Source organism: Lissotriton helveticus, chromosome 5_1 (genome assembly GCF_964261635.1).
Source record: "Lissotriton helveticus chromosome 5_1, aLisHel1.1, whole genome shotgun sequence".
Lineage (NCBI taxonomy): Eukaryota > Metazoa > Chordata > Amphibia > Caudata > Salamandridae > Lissotriton > Lissotriton helveticus.
The window spans coordinates 1,061,897,085-1,061,914,570 of NC_136065.1; the positions used below are offsets into that span (position 1 = coordinate 1,061,897,085).

The 17,486-nt window shown below is 41.4% G+C and overlaps 1 protein-coding gene across 1 annotated transcript in view; it reads left to right on the forward strand.

Moving 5' to 3' along the window:
* KCNIP2 (potassium voltage-gated channel interacting protein 2) overlaps nucleotides 1-16,700 on the forward strand; it is a 113,652-nt gene extending 96,952 nt beyond the window's left edge. The window contains exons 7-8 of the mRNA XM_078641157.1: nucleotides 9,377-9,439; nucleotides 14,319-16,700. Of these exons, the coding sequence (XP_078497283.1) occupies nucleotides 9,377-9,439; nucleotides 14,319-14,366 (111 nt within the window). The 3' untranslated portion in view covers nucleotides 14,367-16,700. The remainder of the gene's footprint in view (nucleotides 1-9,376; nucleotides 9,440-14,318) is intronic.
* The last annotated feature ends 786 nt before the right edge of the window (nucleotides 16,701-17,486 follow it).

A 17,486-nucleotide genomic window follows, 5' to 3' on the forward strand; every position in this document is an offset into this window, starting at 1 on the left:
CCTGGTTGGTTATTACCAAGTTTTTCTAAGGATATTATTGCATATTACTGCTTTTTATATACCGTGGGACTCCCACTCCGACGACGGGGAATGATTCAGGCATGTGAATCTATGAAAGACACCCTAATACTGGAGAATCTATGTTCTAATCTATCCTTTGCATTGTACATGCCGTTCTTTGATGACAGGTAATAATTCACTGTCCTATATTAGGGTTTTATCTTATAAACTGCAAGTAACAAAAGGATGTCTCTTAAAAAAGCAGTAACCCACTGACCTATTTACATTATATGCACTTTGCGATCTGCATGGTACACAGTCTTTGCAGCAGGCATATTAATCCTCTGCTATTTTATGATCAGTCAAAACCTCAACTAGACAAAACTCTAATCTCTCACCAGGAAGGACATTAATCACCAGCGTTATCTTGACATTTGTATTGTTGCCTGGAAATTGCTGGAGGCAAGGAACACATGCAGGTGCTTTTAAAGCCAAAATAAACTTGCAAACATGGGGTCGCACCACCCTAGAGCCGGCTCTGCACTGCCTGATTACTCAGCAGACTTACTCACAGTGACAGTGCAATTACTGATTTAACCCCTTCTCTGCCAAGCCTTTTTTTTTAGCTATTTGGGGTAGTTCGGGCTTAGGCCTCCGTAACTTTATGTCCACATAAGATACCTACACTAAATTTGCGTCCTTTTCATCCAATATCCTAAGGATTCTAAAAGTACCCAGGGTATGTGGATTGCCATAGAGGGGACCAAGACATTAGCCAAAATACAGCAAAAGTTTGGTTTTTGGGAGGAAAATGGGAAAAGGTGCTGCAGACGAAAGCATTTGTTTTTTTCCATGCAAATGGTCTCAACAAAGAGTTTGCGTTGCTAAAATCACCCTCTTCTCAACTTTCAGAAATAGGCAGACTTTTGTCAGAAAATCAACATTTTCTAAACAGTTTGGCATTTTACTTGGACGTAGCCCATTTTTCCTATTTTTTATGCTTCAACCTCCTTCTAGTTAGTGGTAAAAAATAGTGAAAAACCAATAATGGATCCTATACAGCTATTCATTTGTGAAAACTAGACAAAACTCTGAATTCAGCAAGGGATCATTTGTGTAGATCCTTTAAGGTTTTCCTATAGAAATTAACAGTTAAAATAAAACAATATTGACATTGAGTTGAAAAAAAAAGCTATTTGTGGCTACGTTTTCACTTGTTATTTCTTCTAAGTATGGCAGATTTGTTAAAGCAATATACTGTTACATCTGCAGGACCCTCTGGTTGCGGGGAAATATAGGACTTGTAGGTTCACCAAGAACTATAGTTACCCAGCGCTAATAACTTAGCTGCGTCTTGCAATGGTTTTTCATTGTCTACCGGGTACACAACAATTCATTTGGTAAAATATAAAGAGGAAAAAATAGGTATCAAGGAAACCTATGCATTTCCGAAATGGGAAAAAAATATGGAGTTTATTTGGACATCTACAAATTTGTGGGTACACATGCTAGCATGTGAATTAGACAGCATTTTTCAAAATGACCTCCTTTTTACACACTGTCTTATATTTGGAAGGTAGAAATGCATAGAAAGTCAATTGGTAATAACTCTTGTTCTATTATTCTGTGTTTCCCAAAGTCTCCTGATAAAAATGGTACCTCACTTGTGTAGGTAGGTAGAGCGCCCGGAGCAGAAAACGTCCCAAAACGCAACATGGACACATCACGTTTCCAGTGAAAACTGCCCCTTTTTTGGCAATGTGCCTAGCTGTGGATTTTGGACCATAGCTCAGCAGGCACCTAGGGAAACTTAGTAACCTGTAAATTTGTCTAAACTAGACACCCAGGATAATCCAGGATGGGGTGACTTGTGTGGCTCTCATCAGGTTCTGTTACTCAGACTCCCTTGCAAACTTCAAACTTTGTAAAAAAAAAAGAAAACACATTTTCCTCATATTTCTGTGATGGAAAGTTCTGGAATCTGCAGAGAGCTACAAACTTCCACCTACCCAGCATTCCCTAAAGTCTTCAGATACAAATGGTACCTCACTTGTTTGGGTAGGACTAGTGCCCGCTGCAGGAAATGCCTCAAAGCGCAACTTGGGCACATCACATTTTTCCAGTGAAAACAGACCTTTTTTTTTGCAATGTGCCAAGCTGTGGATATTGGACCCTAGCTCAGCCGGCACCTAAAGACACCTAGTAACCCTGTCCATGTTTTAAAACTAGATATTCAGGGGAATTCAGGATGGGGTGACTTGTGTGGCTTTCACCAGGTTCTGTTACCCAGAATCCCTTTCAAACCTCAAACTTTATCAAACAAAAACACATTTTCCTCACAGTTCTGTGATGGAAAGTTCTGGAATCTGTTGGGAGCCACAAACTTCCACCCACCCAGCATTCCCCCAAGTGATCCCCTTGCAAAACCAGGTTGTTCTGTGATGCCTCCACAATAGGTTTTGGGCCCTTCCCTGTTGCGGGCACTTGGCCCACCCACACAAGCGAGGTAGCATTTATATCGAGATGTCTTAGGGAAAACTGGGTGATAGGAAATTTGTGCCAGCCCATTGGTCCCACAACTTTCCCACACAGAAATGTGAAGAACATATCATTTTCTTAGCTAAATTTGAGATTTGCAGGGGATTCTGGGTAAGAAAACATTGAGGGATCCACACAATCCATACCACCCTGGACTCCCCTGGATGTCTAGTTTTTAGCAATGTCTGGGTTGAGTAGGTTTCCCTAAATGGCCGCCAAGCCCGGAACTAAAACACTTCTGCGTGGGATCTGCATGCCGGCACACATTTTCTACCACTCAGTGCCACTCAGCCCCTTCCCAAAAGGCCACTCACCCCTCCCTGGTGTCTAGTAGTGGATGACCGCTTGGGGATCACCCTCCTACAGCAATCACCAAGCAGGGATCCACTAGTGATACCTTTCCCATCTGCCTAGGTGCTTGGGGGGCCGAGATAGCCCAGCGAGCAGGTAGACAGTGAAAGTGAAATGAGCTGATTGACGCATTTCACTTTCACTTTCAGTGTAATGAAGTTGGCACATCATGCGTGCCAATCTTCATACACAGAAAAAAATGCCTTTGGAGGTTTGGGAAGCTCTTCTCCACCTCCTGAGGCTCAAAAACATAAAATAAAATCACTCTGCTGTAAACAGCAGAGGGATTTGGTGGTTGTGTGCAGAGGACAGAATGGTTCCGTCCTCGGCACACCAGCACTGTGGCGTGGGACAGAGCCATTCCGTCCTGCGCACTCAACGGGTTATGAGGAGCTGATCTGTAAAAAATGCCATGACAGAGCTAAGAGATGAGGGTGGAGAGCTTGCAACGGAGCTACCGAGGATCGGCCGGCAAAGAAAAATTATGAAAATTGGGCTATTGTAGCTGGAGAGATCGAAGAAGAGAAATGGAGAGACAGAGAGGCAAACAAAGAGTGAGGGAGCTAGCTCTCTATATAGTGTCCTAAAACAAAGTACACTGTGCAGAGTCCAGTGGGTCCCCAATTGGTTTATAGAGGCTGAAGTAGATAATACTAATGCCCTCTTTTGTGGTAGTGTGGGCAAGCAGTTAGGCTTATCAGAGGGTAGTGCTAAGCGTTTGTTGTACTCACAGAGACAATTAATGATACACACACTCAAAGAATGAATTCGAGACCAATTTAGAAAAAGAGTAACACTCCTTTGTATATATATATATATATATATATATTCAAACTTAAGAACTTATTTCCAGGCAAGCACAGTTTTTGATAAAAATATGCACAGGTAAGTAAAGCATTTAAACTTGTGCACTTTTACACACATTGCACTTCTATGGGAGGAATAGTCAAAGATGCATATAAGGTAGGTACAATCAGTTTCAGAGGTTCATCTTTTGGAATCAGAATAGTAGTGGGCCAAGGTTCAAAGTTCTACCAGCAGTTCTTCGATAACTGTCCGGGTTCTAGCGGGAGCAGGGTACAGGTGAGGCTGGTAGCTGTAGTGCTATGGAAAAGGGTGGCCATCTGAAAGCGGCTGCACGGGGGCTTGTGGGCAAGCTCGAGGGCTCAGGTCGCATGGGGTCTTGAAGCACGAGGGCACTGCCGGTTTATTGGAACCTAGGCTTGAGAGCTCAGGAGCTGATTGGCTTGATGCGCCTCACAGTCAGGGACAAACAGCTGGATGAGGAGAATTCAAGGCAGCTGGGCCACTCTCCTAGTGGGTCTCAGTGATGCTGAAGTCCCTCGACAACTGCTTTGTCCTGGTGCAGTGAGAGTCCAGACTGGACCCTCGAAGTTGGTATTTGATGCAGGGTGTCCGGTACCCCGGTGGCTGGTAGTGCATGGCTCTGGTTGATCCTGGTTTCTTCACACTCAGGCTACCCACGGCCTTGGTCGTGCTCCAGCATGCAGGACGAGTCACTCTGTCTCGATTGTTGACAGAGGGCTGAGGACGGCAGGGTTTAGCATCAAAGTCCAATGTTCTGCTGCAATTCTCGCCAGGCATTGACTCTTCTTTTGTTGCTCCATCAAATCTGAGTTCCTGGGCTCAGGGGTGCCCCTAAACACTCAATTTAGGGGTGTTTTCTGGTGATGTAGCCAATGGGCTACCTACCTTAGGGTGTCTACACCCAGTAGCAGCTGCTGTACGGGCAGAGTGGCGGGGTGGGGGCTAAGACAGATGACAAGGAGGATTGGGGAGGGAGGGAAACGGACAACAAGGAAACAGTTAAACAAAATAGGGAAAAAGAACTTACCAGCCATCCATCACTCTTTTCCGTGTCCTCGCTGCAGCACCAGGATAGGCCTGAGCACTGAGAATTTGATCAAAACCCAGCAGATTACTTTTCACAAGCACCACTACATCATCACAGTTCGACATCCAAGACAGATGAAGCATATCTCAACTTTATAGTGAGTTTCATCACACCAGCAGCTCTGTCGGTGTGACAAATCATTCCTGCCACTAATGCAGATAAAGACATGACCATAATCAAAGAACTTATTACCACGCAATTATGGAGAAGAAGTTTTCAGACCCTTGCCAATGATGTTGAAATCCAAAAGTTTAAAAATGTGCAGGATGAGTTGACTTGATGAAATCATTGCAACGTGGGTCAATTCCAAAATCTTCAATTATGACAATGGTCCGCCTTATAATATCAAAGAGTTCAAAGAATTTGTTGTCCGGCTCAAAGTCAAACATCAAAAGAATACACCCCTCTGGCCCCAAATCATTGATGTAGCTGAATGATTCCTGGGCACCCCCAAGAGTGTGAATGATTCAATGAGCGTCAATGGAAGGAGTCAGTCCTCACTCCACAACTGGTGAGAGTCCAGCCATCTTGCTATTTGGGAGACCCATCAGAACAAAACCACAGCAATGGACCCCGGATCGATCAGTGAATGCTGACAAGTTTCAAGACACCATCTCAACTTGGAAAAGGAAAACGTTTGCTGATCAGCATCGCCCTGCCCAGGAGACAGTCTTTGACAAAGGAGACTGGGTACTGGTTAAACAGAGATGAAAATGGAAAATGGATGCTGCTTGTGTCGTTGACCCTTTACAGGCTGTGGGGTACAAGGGATACATGGTGACAGCGCATCGTCCCGGACAATCCATCATTCGGGACATATCACATTTCAAAAACCTACTACAACAATTGTCGAGTCCTGAAACCACACGTAAAGTGACCCCGCCAGCAGGTCTGGTTCAAGTGCTGGTTAATCCAGAAAATGTGATTGTAGTGATGTCTGCACCATTTAATTTAACAAAGGGGGATATGTTGCATATTGATGTTATACACACTTGGACCCTCGTGGTTATGGGTGGACTTTGAACAGGAACTACGTAATATTTGGGGAGGTGTTCGGGTGTGGTTAATGGGATGTATGAAATAATGTGTGTGAGTGTATGCTGAGGAATAAACTAACGCTTAACCGCGGATCCTGCGTGGCATAATTCATCTGCATGCTCCAGAGCTGGGGAAGACACTAAACACTTCATTTCCAGGGACTATTTTGCTGCATCATGCTTCGCATAGTTGCAGAACTAGGACTACTAGGTGTGTTGTTCTCAGAAAAGAGAAGCAGCTCTGCATACAAATTGTTATTTGTTTCCCGAATTATGACTATTTTAACAGCAACAAAAAGTTCATTCACAGTGTAACCCAAGCAACACCACAATGTAAGAGCAACAAAGTAAGTGCTTTCCAATTTAAATAAACATGTTTAAAATACGATAAGATTATGCTTGGCAAATATGCATGTGGGTATGATGCTTAGCCCAGAGGGAACTTTTTTAGGATTGCTAACAATATTGACCATGGACGACAAATCTGTAAGAAAGTTGGAAGCAACAGCCCGTCCCCTGTAACATTGTGTAGAGATTTGTTCAATATGGGAGCAAAAGGAATAGGAAGAGTCCAAAAACTTAAAAACCTTATTCTACGCCCCTTAAGATAATTTCCTCTTCACCCCAGCATAACGTTCTGAACAGATTTAGGCCACACTTTCTATTAAGACAGAGCTTGATTCAGAATATTTCCATTTTTAGGAAGAGTGTTGTTTTGGAGGAATTCAAAAGAAAATGGGAATGTATGCTGAAGTTGTAAATTGATATGGTAACCACAATTTCAGACTATGAAGACATATCTGATTGGTTGAAAATCTGGACCCGTCACAGTTGATGCACTACTAAATTTTAGTTGAGTACCAAAACTCTTAAACTTTTGCTCTGCCCAACACTACATTTCCCAGCAATTTGCAGATACTAAATCACATTTTGCGAAATCATTTCCTGGTAACAAATTATGGTGAAGAGCATGTCGGTCCAAAGGGAATGCATGCCAACTCTTGGGGTGCAAATGGGTACCTCAGAGGTGTAGCAAACATGCTTTAAACAAAAATAAGTATAATGAAAGCTCTGTGTCTTTCTAAAATCCTGTTTATTAACCTAAATACATTAAACCAACCTGTGAAGTTCCTTAACTATCACCGGCAAACCGACTTGTGAACCTTTCTAAAGTAATACAATAATAATAATGCAGTCCCCTGTAGTCTTTTGTTGAGGTCAGAAAGGCATCTAGTTCCTAAAGGGCATAATGAAAAGCTAAGTCCTGCTTATTCTAGGGCCCAGAGTTTTGAAAACAATGTACAGCCAAAGCTCACACAGTGTATCCAGAGCCCGCTGGACATTGTCAAAAGAAAAGGCCACTTCAGACATGGAACATGGGTGTAGGGTGTGGGCTCTGGTTGCAGGCCAAGTTCTGTGAGCACTGGAGAATAAGGGACTCGGAGTTGAGTATGATAAAAATGCTGCATCCAGTCCTTAGCCATCTGGGCATAAATGAAGCCCATTCCCTGTTGTGTCTGTGCCTATGGTGACAGTGGGACCAGGAGGACAGTTCAGTCTATAAACAGCTGTGTGTGCTCTAAGCTCAGTGAACTGGGTGCTCAATAAAGGCAAAGGCCCTTCCATGAACCCATATCTTGCATTGGCGTAACAGAAGCTATGCCCTAAATGCCTTGGGTACCAAGAGCTTGGGTGCAGAGCATGGTCAAAGTTCACTGTTTGCACTCTGTACCATGTGATAATATGACCAGGGGTCAAGGTATATTAAAACAAATCACTGGAAGTCCTTTGTACAGGGGGTAATGGTTGTATACTCACACCACAAAACAATGTCTCTCATATAGAAGCAGATGTCCATAAAAAGGCAGTTATAAGGGTGTTATTGTTGTGATAATATTCCTAAACACCACTGACGTTCCTCAATTAGGATGAGCTGTGCATCCCAACTCCCCTAATGCACTAACCATCAACTGCAACATAACTTTGGAGAAAGAGCATCATTAATAACATTACTGGTGATATTGCATTAACCTAGACATCATGAAAGCTATCCATAATAGTTTTTTCCATATTTGTTCACTGAAAGTGGCTGGACTGTTCCCATGAGGCCCAGGGTCAGACTGATTTGCATATGGCCATGTCTGAAGTGGGGTGGCAGAGTGGGCTAAAGAACGGTGATGGATTAAACCCAGATCTGTTGACTGGGTGTGAGTGTTTGATTGGTTCAGATGCTCCGACCATCACCACCCCCTTTTGTACCGCTTGTTTCAATAAGTAACACATTTGAGGTCTTCCGTAGTCTGAAGCTGCATCTTGAACGGTTGGATAATCCAAGTCCTAAACCAGCTATTAAAAGTTTCATCCGGGTCTGAATTTATTATTAATCTGCTGTACACTTTTTTATAAGACACATGGGCCCCTATTTAGCCATAAATACCAGCTCCTTCGAGGCTGCAGTGTACAAAAGGGACAGCCTAGTCTAGATGTTATGCCTGATCTCAATTCCCCTGAGAGTACTCTACTCAACCTTAAAAATGTCTGTGTCCTCCTTTACATAAAACCTCTATAGTAAGGTAAATTAGAGTAAATTTCACAGTAAGTGGAAGTGGAAAAACAGGTCTTGTTTCAATAAGTAACAAATGTGAGGTCTTCCATGGTCTTAAGCTGCATCCTGAACGGTTGGAGACTCCAAGTCCAAAACCAGCTATTAAAAGTTTCATCCGCGTCTGAATTTATTATTAATCTGCTGTACACTTTTTTATAAGACACATGGGCCCCTATTTAGCCATAAATACCAGGTCCTTCGAGGCTGCATTGTACAAAAGGGACAACCTAGTCTAGATTTTATGTCTGATCTCAAGTCCCCTGAGAGTACTCTACTAAACCTTAAAAATGTCTGTGTCCTCCTTTACATAAAACCTCTATACTAAGGTAAATTAGCGTAAATTTCACAGTAAGCAATATCGATGGCACTCCCACCCTATCTTTGCATGGTCTACTCTCTAAGACATAACCCTTCTGATCAGTCAGATGGCACTGATGTCTAGTTCAACTCCTTGAGCAATACCCTAATCTTCAGAAATGCCTACTTAAACCAACATATATGTATAATAGACCCTCTCACAATTAACATTGGCTGTTTGGAAAAATGTACGATGAAAGGGTGGATTTTCAAAATGCTAGAGAAACTAAATGGACTCTAGACTTCCATTGCATTGAGATGATGTATCAATATTGTAGTCGTTTATTTACTCTTGAAGGACCTGATTAACAAAGCTAACGTACATGAATTCTCAAAAACTCTTAGGCTTGAAGGGAATCACATAGCACCTGCCAGTGGCTTCCTACCATGGGAAGTCATTGTTAATGTCCTTGGTAATGTGATTTGTATGTCATTATTGATGTCATTTGTGGCATCAAGTCATAATGAGGGCACCGGGTGTGGATGTTACTGCTGGCTGGTGCACTAGCTATGTCTGTTTTGTTGTATGTGAGTTTAGATCAAACTTTCAAAAGCATGTTTTCCCTTTTCCAGAAAATGGACAGAAATAAAGATGGTGTAGTAACAATTGAAGAATTCATTGAATCTTGTCAGAAGGTAAGGAGAGGAGGCCACTTACACTATTTAACTATTACTTCACGTTTTGATCCATTTGATGACTGGTAGTTGCATTTATTAAAATGGCACTCAATATCCAGCACAATCACTACTTGTATGCTTTTATGTAGGAAGCTTTGTCAATGGCATCATGTTTAGACCTAGATTCAGTTCAGTTCATATGGCTAGACCAGAAGCTACCTTAAAAAAATTTCATCTTAAGAACTTGGGTGATAATATAGCCTTACAGCCTTACTCAGTGGGCTCTACCAGCCATTAAAGGCCTGCTCCAGCGTTCGGCTCGGGCCTTTAAGAAGGGAGCAGGCCTTTAATGGCCAGTAGAGCCTGCTAGGTGGGCTCTAAGTCTATTAGAACATTCCGCCCCTAGAGGGCAGAATGTTCTAATTACTGAAAACAAAGGCATCTCGCAGCCGAGGAGGTTTAAATCCCCTCGGGCTCCGAGAGGACTTTGTTCACAGTAGCAGCTGTGAACAAAAACATTGGAATGTTGTTCTGTGGGCTTCTACCAGCCCATAGAAGGCTGGAGCACTCCATTGTATTCAATGCAGTGCTCCACATGGCAATGTTCTAATATCTGTTAATTTCAACACAGCAGCCAGGAAGCACAATCTGTATTGCAAACTATTATATAAAAACCCAGTAAGCACTTAGGTTAGTAATAGTTAGACGTGGCTATTAAGTTACTGAACACTCAAAATATCTAAGATTCACCTACTCATATTGCAAATCTATTAAAAATGTTTACTTCCGCAGTAATGAGATTCACTTACTCTGGTAGATCAAAACGTATGTTTATTCATATTTCTGTAGCAAATTCATTTAATTCGGCTTCCTGGTACTTCCTATTAAGGTACAAATATCTCAGCAGGCTTTTTTGGTCTAGTGTAACCTAAGAATAATGTAGAAGAATGTAAGAGAGAAAGTATAAAGGGAGATAAAGTCCTAAGTCCCCTTTTCCAAACATCAAGGAAAAGTTTGAACACGTCCAAAATGAACGTGAATTAATACAGGTACATTTGAGAGCAAATGTGACATATTATGATGTTAATACATTTAGTTACAGTCTTGCAAATGTATTGCTCTTTACTCAACAAGAGATCTTACATTGCACGAATGTTCAATGTTTTAGTTTTCCTGGCTTTTACTCTAAAATGACATAGGCATGTGGCTGACATTCCCTTTTCACTGATTAATTACATGATTAAAAAAATCACAGTAATATAACTTGGAGAGCAAAAACATGTATGTCACAAGTAAGTTCTATGTGTAAAGAGAAATTATTACAAGGTAATGGAAAAGTTAAAAGAAAAGGGAAAAAGGTTAATTTATTAGATGGTGCTCCTCTCTAAATAAAAAGAAAAAGAAAACGGAAGGCCACAGGAAACTATTTAGGAATAAGTAAAAGGTAAACATTGAACATGGTAAATGTAGGCAATGGGATAAGATTACAGGGAGCTCACCCATGTGATCATTTGAGATTTCGTTCAGGCATCTCAATTTATAGATACTGTGATTTTTTTTTAATCATAAAAAAGCTTGGAGGTAAAGAATAATCATTCCAAGTTTAATCTTCTAAGTGATTAATCATTATGAGTAAAACACATATTTATAAATGTAACAACATACTTGAAAACTTATCTGGTGTATATATTGTGTAGCACAGCAAAAATATTCAGCCTGTAGGTGTAGCTTTGAAGCAGAACACCCACTTAAATCAGGCATGTGCAATGAGTAGCAGAGGGATATAGAGACAGAGAGACAAAGGTTCACACTAGTAGGACTCAACATTGGCTGGAATCTACAAGGTTGTCTGTTTCAAAAAGGGGAAAGAGGTGGGTGGTGACCAATGTTTCTTACTTGGTGGAGATCCACTGAAAGTCTTCAATATTGAGGAAGTAATCAGGGTGTCCTGGGTATATTAAGGCTGTCTTTGAGGTGGAGCAGACAACAGATTGTTTCAGCGATGGGCATTGTATGAAAACTTCCAGAAAAGTAAGTACGCGATTTAGAGATACCTGGGTTTATTATGTAAAATATTCACGGGGCAGACCTTTCAGGCTGATCTGGGGCAAATAGTACATCATTTAATTACTTCACTTTCTTTAAAAGCACAAACGGTGACCCAGCAGAGCAGACTTCAAATAAAGGGCCCCATTTGGATGGCGGGCGGATTGCTCCCACCGGGCCGGCGGTAGCCACTGCTGTCCAACGTGGGCGCTCCGCCCGTCATCCATACCTAAAAGACCCCCGCCATATTAGGATGGCCGGGGGGTCTGAGGCGGACGGAAAGACTGTGCGCCTCTTTTCCGTCGGTCGACTCGTCGACCAGGCGGAGAACATGTTTAATATGGCGGCGGTGTCTGCAAGACATATTAGGATGATGACGCAGATCAGCCTTTCCATGGCAGCATTGCCGCCTTGGAAAGGCATGCAGTCTTTGCTTTTGAGGTCCCGTTGCGGGCCCTCAGGGTGTTGGGGGTGGGGGTGCAAATGGGGGGTACCTATGGTACTCCCATGCATTTGCTTGCACAAGGTGGCAGGCACCACGCGGTGCCTGTCACGCTGTCCATGCAAATGCACGACATGCATTTCTTACATTGCGGCGGGTACTGCTGCCAGCAATGAGAATGGCCGGACCGCCGCACCTATGGCGGGCGGTCCCTTTAGCAGTAGTGGTGGTGGGAGAACTTTGTCCACCCGCCATCGTAATGGAGCCCCAAGTCTTGTTCTTAATACTTTGGAGTCAGAAGCTGTTTTATTTTATGAATGTTTCAGAAATTTTGTAATGATTTTAATTAATGGTAGAAATAAACTGTTATTGCTGCTACGGAAGGAAGTTCTCAGGACATTTAGTACTCTCACTCAAGAAATGTGTGGCTGGTGTTTACCTATTTCAGACTTTTCATACCACTTCCCTGCAGGAAGTTGGTTATTCTCAGTTAATCTTCAATCATTTAGAATTAGACTTCTCCAGTGGATTTTCTTCTGCACAGAAGCGAACTAGCCAAACTGCTGAAGGATAATGGTTTAGGTGCAATCTGATGAGATACTGCTTGTGCTACGACTCACAAGGGACATGGCCTAGCAATTCATGCTGGACTACTTTTTTTATTTGTTAAAACGCAAAACATTGTGGTAAATCCAGGTTTTCGGCACTGGCCCTTTAACAAAACGAGAGTATAAGAAAAAGGAGAAATACAGTTCAAAGAGCCAGTTCAGAAACAAAAGGGGATGAACTCACGTATAATCCTCCGAAATCCAGGTTGCATCCAGGCGTTTGTTCCAAGTGAACAGAGGGTCTGTGCATAATTGGTCATTTTTGTTGAGTAGAGTGAAAATACTTATCACACATCAGACAGTGACCATAACTAAGATGACATGCACCAGACAATGTGTTGTTAATTTATGTTTAACTTTAGGGCTGTTTGTTCCACACATCAATTGAGGATAATATTTTTGGCAGTATTTGGTATGTGCATCTGAATGACAGGTACTGTCCAATTAAACTTATATTTCCTATTCAGTAGTATCTGCAGTGAATTACCTGCTTAGTGTTCTTAGCAATCCCTTTTGAAAGCAGATTTGAACTATTTCATGATCTAGTGACGCAAATGTTTTACATTATAATAAAGCAATGTCCATAGTAGTTCAAGGCGGAATGGAACAAGGCGAGATTTTCTGGACAACTACTATCCTGAAATGTAAATGAGTTCCATTACGATTCACATGCAAATGTGTCCTCTGTGTAATATATTGAGCATATGTGGCATGGATGCCCACTCTTGAACTTTCTTAGGTAAATTTCCCCTTAATGGTAGGTCGCGCTCCAAATTTTACACGTCATCCTTTAGGAAGTTGTATGCCAAACACAATGGTCCTCATGGTGAAAGTGGAAAATGAGGAAGCCATATGGATGGAGAAGAAGGTGCCCGTAGGCTTCCAAAGTGCTGCAGGTGCAAGGGCAAGACCATCTGACAGGAAGTAAGCAGACCCTAGTAGAGCCACAAAAGCTCTCCAAGCTAGAGAAAGGAAAAAGGAAAGGCACTGTCTAGCCCTAACTTGAAGAACAGCCTCTGTGCAGTACTCCTTACTTTAGCTTTTCAAAAAGCATTGCATATCCTAAGAAATGTAACTTGCTTAACCATTGGTGAATGAGTAACCAAGCGCTGGTGATTCAACACACTAAATTCCACAGGATCAACCTAGACAATCAAGGGCAATCAGACACATTTGAACAAAATAGTTATTGCGGCTGCTGAACAGCAAGACATGAGGAAGATTTGTTATTAGATAGTGACCTTATAGACATTAAGACACCTGAATGAACAATCGATTTTAATGTCATATTGTAATTTTTTCTGGGTGCTCAGGGGATGCGTAGTCCTTTGTTGTTAGATCTGTTGTCATATATTTATTAATGAATGGTGTTATGAATTTTGCTGCTGAGTTGTTAATTAAAAAGCAAGAAACTGTAATCCTCCGATCTGTTTCCTTAATAAAAGTGAGAATGTTCAGACTCAAAAGCTATGAACATTTCTATTTTGCTGCAAAAGACAGAAAGTGTTTTGAATTTGTTACTGGTGGTGTAACGACAAAGGCGGCGAGACAGAAAATACTGTGAGGGAGACTTCATTAGTTACTGCTAAAATGAGTGAAAATATTCTGACTATATTGTAAAACTTCAAGCCAAAAAAATAAGCAATTATTGGTCCAAAATGCATTAAGAATAATATTTATTGTATTAAATCTCCATCACACTCACCCATACATTATATTGCTTATTATATTATACTTGCTCGTTTGACTTCTATTGGAGATCTGTTCTCATTATTTATTTATTTTTTTTATATTTCCTTAGGATGAAAATATCATGAGGTCCATGCAGCTGTTTGACAACGTAATTTAGTTCTCAAGCGCCTCTCTTTTCTCTTTATGGCTACACCTCAACCTACATACTGGACGAACGTTCTCCTTACTGCACAAACCACATAACAGAATCTCTGAAAAAGACATAATGCAGTTTACAAAGTCAATCTTTTTTAAGATTTTTGGTTACTGGGAAAACTTGAGACATAACAAGAGGGACCTGCCCGTGGAAGGACCTTGTGCCCTGATCCAATGCACCCAACACAATAAGAACTCCGATCCTCTATGCCATAGGTTGACTTGCCAAGGCTTCAGCTTGCTCACGGGTATGGCAGGGGGATTATTACCAATACTGGACAGCTAAATGCACTAGAGGTAGACTGTCGGACAACTCACGATGGGTCACATTCTCCAGCATGAATTTCATACCTCCTGTCACTTACATACAAATAGGTCTTTTATTAACTCTCTGTGGAGTGTGGTGATCTTAACTCTGAGGTCTGCTAATGGCATACTCCTGCGGAAGCATACCCAGCACTGCTGCTGATACTCTACAGCCTTACATCTGTAACCATCAGCTGTTCTTCAGTGAAACATAATGTGTGACTAAGAGACCTGTTAAAAAAGTACACTAAGAAGAAGCATGGCCAGTAATGAATGATGAAAATCTGGAGATTATTGCATGCACCATACTGAAAGGCATGCCGGAAAGGCAACTGAACATACTATGGACCGATGGACATAGTTAATATTACAAAGGACTACTCATGAACTGCAGCTTATAAAATCATCAAATTGCAAATCCAATAAGATCAACCCGAAGGATGCATCACTAGTACATTTTTTGCACCAATATCTGCTTGCTGTATCTTTTCTAAGTTAGTTTATTTATTAGAAATTGTCCTTTGAAATCCAAAACTTGAATCAAGTTTGATAAAGAGGGAAGGGGAATCCTGCACTGTTGTAAGGTTCCTATAGAGACTACACATCCTGCTTGCTTTGTTGTTATCTTTTTTTCCTGTTTGCATATTTAAGTAGACCTCAGTTACAAGACATGCTTGCGTTATCAATGCTGAGTTGCATGAACCAATTTTAGTTGGGGGTGGGGAAGGAACAAGTTGAATATGGGTACAAAGAAGATGAAGCCAGTGGCCAAACAACATAATTGAACAAGTGTTTGGAAAGACCATCTCTTCTGATGCAAATACACAAAGATGTGGTTGAGGCTCTGAGTTTGGTTCTGCAAAGTTCCTGCTCATTCTCTTGGCATTAGAAAGTTTATTATGGTCCGCTTGTGATAGAACACTGGATAATGTATTTGCAAGTTTGCTTTCTCTGAAAGAACAAACTGTTTGGAACTGTCCAAAGTCGCATAGCTTTAGAATCCAATAAAAAACTATCACCAATAATGTCCGTAGAATTATGTGCTTTCAATAGTCATTAGTAATAAAAATGTTCCTGAGTTCCACATTTCAAATGTAGGACAGCCAGTACACAGCTACATTTGCTAACAATGCCCATTTTTGACTAGACCATGGTTTAAAATGATCAATGTGTTTCTCCTGCCTAATAGATCAGTGTGATTTTTTTTAATGATCTGTCAGTCATGTAGTGAGGCTTCCTGTCATTTGTTTGGAGAAATGGGAGGAGAGTATTGGTCTAGAGATAAGCATGTTATCACCTGAGCACAGGCAGTTTTCGTAGTGCCCTAGGGTGGTTAGTGGTCAGCTTTGCTTTGTTGATTGTTAAGTCATAGTCACGTAGTTGGGACTTAGATTCCATCGCCTCGATCGTAAAGTTAACATTTTGGACATGTTAGGTTCAATGGATGGGTTTGTACCTATGTTTGTTTGACATGCAATGGAGCATTAGAGTGTTGTGAGGGGTAAAACATTGAAGTACTATAAAAGACCATTTCATCTGACATAAAGGAGGTGTTATCCTAATACTTTTCCAATAATTGTCCACACTACTTAAAGGAGGAGGAGAAGGGGCATGTTCAGTGCTAAATTACCTTTGGTCGTGCTTCTGATGTTGTGTCACAATTTTGTATTTACACAGACATGAACTAAAGATAATTTACAACTGAGCAACCAAAGCCAGGAGTAATCTTTCCAGAACCCCCTGAGGCAAGCTCAAATGAAATTGACATGGCAGTGAAAAAGAAAACCTTATTACAATGTCAATTTTCATTAATCTTGGAAAGTGGCAGGAGATTGTGCTTTCCATCTCCAGTCATACACTAACAAATCAAACACGTTCTCTCTAATTGGATGCCAAGGCAGAACTTTTTCAGAAACCTTGCCTAGGGCCACGGGAGCTGTGCAAAGTTGTGCAGTGATTCATTGTGCCAGTTGTCTTCAACTCCCTCTTCCACTTGTATTTTCTATAGTTAGCCTTTTCTCAATACTTGTTTTTATCATACACGATCTCAGTTATTAGTTGTTGACAATATTCTTGTGTGTAGTGATCCTGAGCTCCCTTCATGAAAGGTCCCCCAGGTGGGAAATGTTCTAAACTGGTAGAAATGTGTTGCACTGAATATGACTAGCAACTTATTGTGCCAAGAATGACATCATCATGTTCAGCATCGCCTGCTAACACCCCATTCCTTCCAGTTGGGAGTCACTCAAATAATGAGGTACACATCATTTTGAAATGATCAAGTTTCTAATGTGGCCCTTTAATGATTTAGCCTATCTTATTAAAACTTTCAAAGGGAATTAATAGATGACTTTAATTTGATGATGAAGAGTTTTCCTTCTAGGTTCATTATTCACACGTGCCCCCAGTCACTGTTTCTGTGCCCATTACAAAATGAGTTTTTTGATCTCAGCCTTGACACCAAGTAGTTGCTGATACACATGGCCTTTACACACAGCAGTAATTGACACACAGGCTGGTAGTTTTGAAGTGAGATCAGCGACTTAACCTGTGCAGATGCTGACCTTTCTAAAACCCTCTAGAGATATGTGATGGTACGGCTCGAGGGTGCTTTCTGTTACATCCAGGAGTGGATGGGGACTCCAGAGTTTCTAGAAACCTTTCACATGCCCCATCATAATTGATCATCCTAGATTCTGAAACATTGTGCAACATCTACAAGGTAGGACTTGCCTAAATAAATGCATATGGCCTGTACCAAAGAAAGAACAGCTCA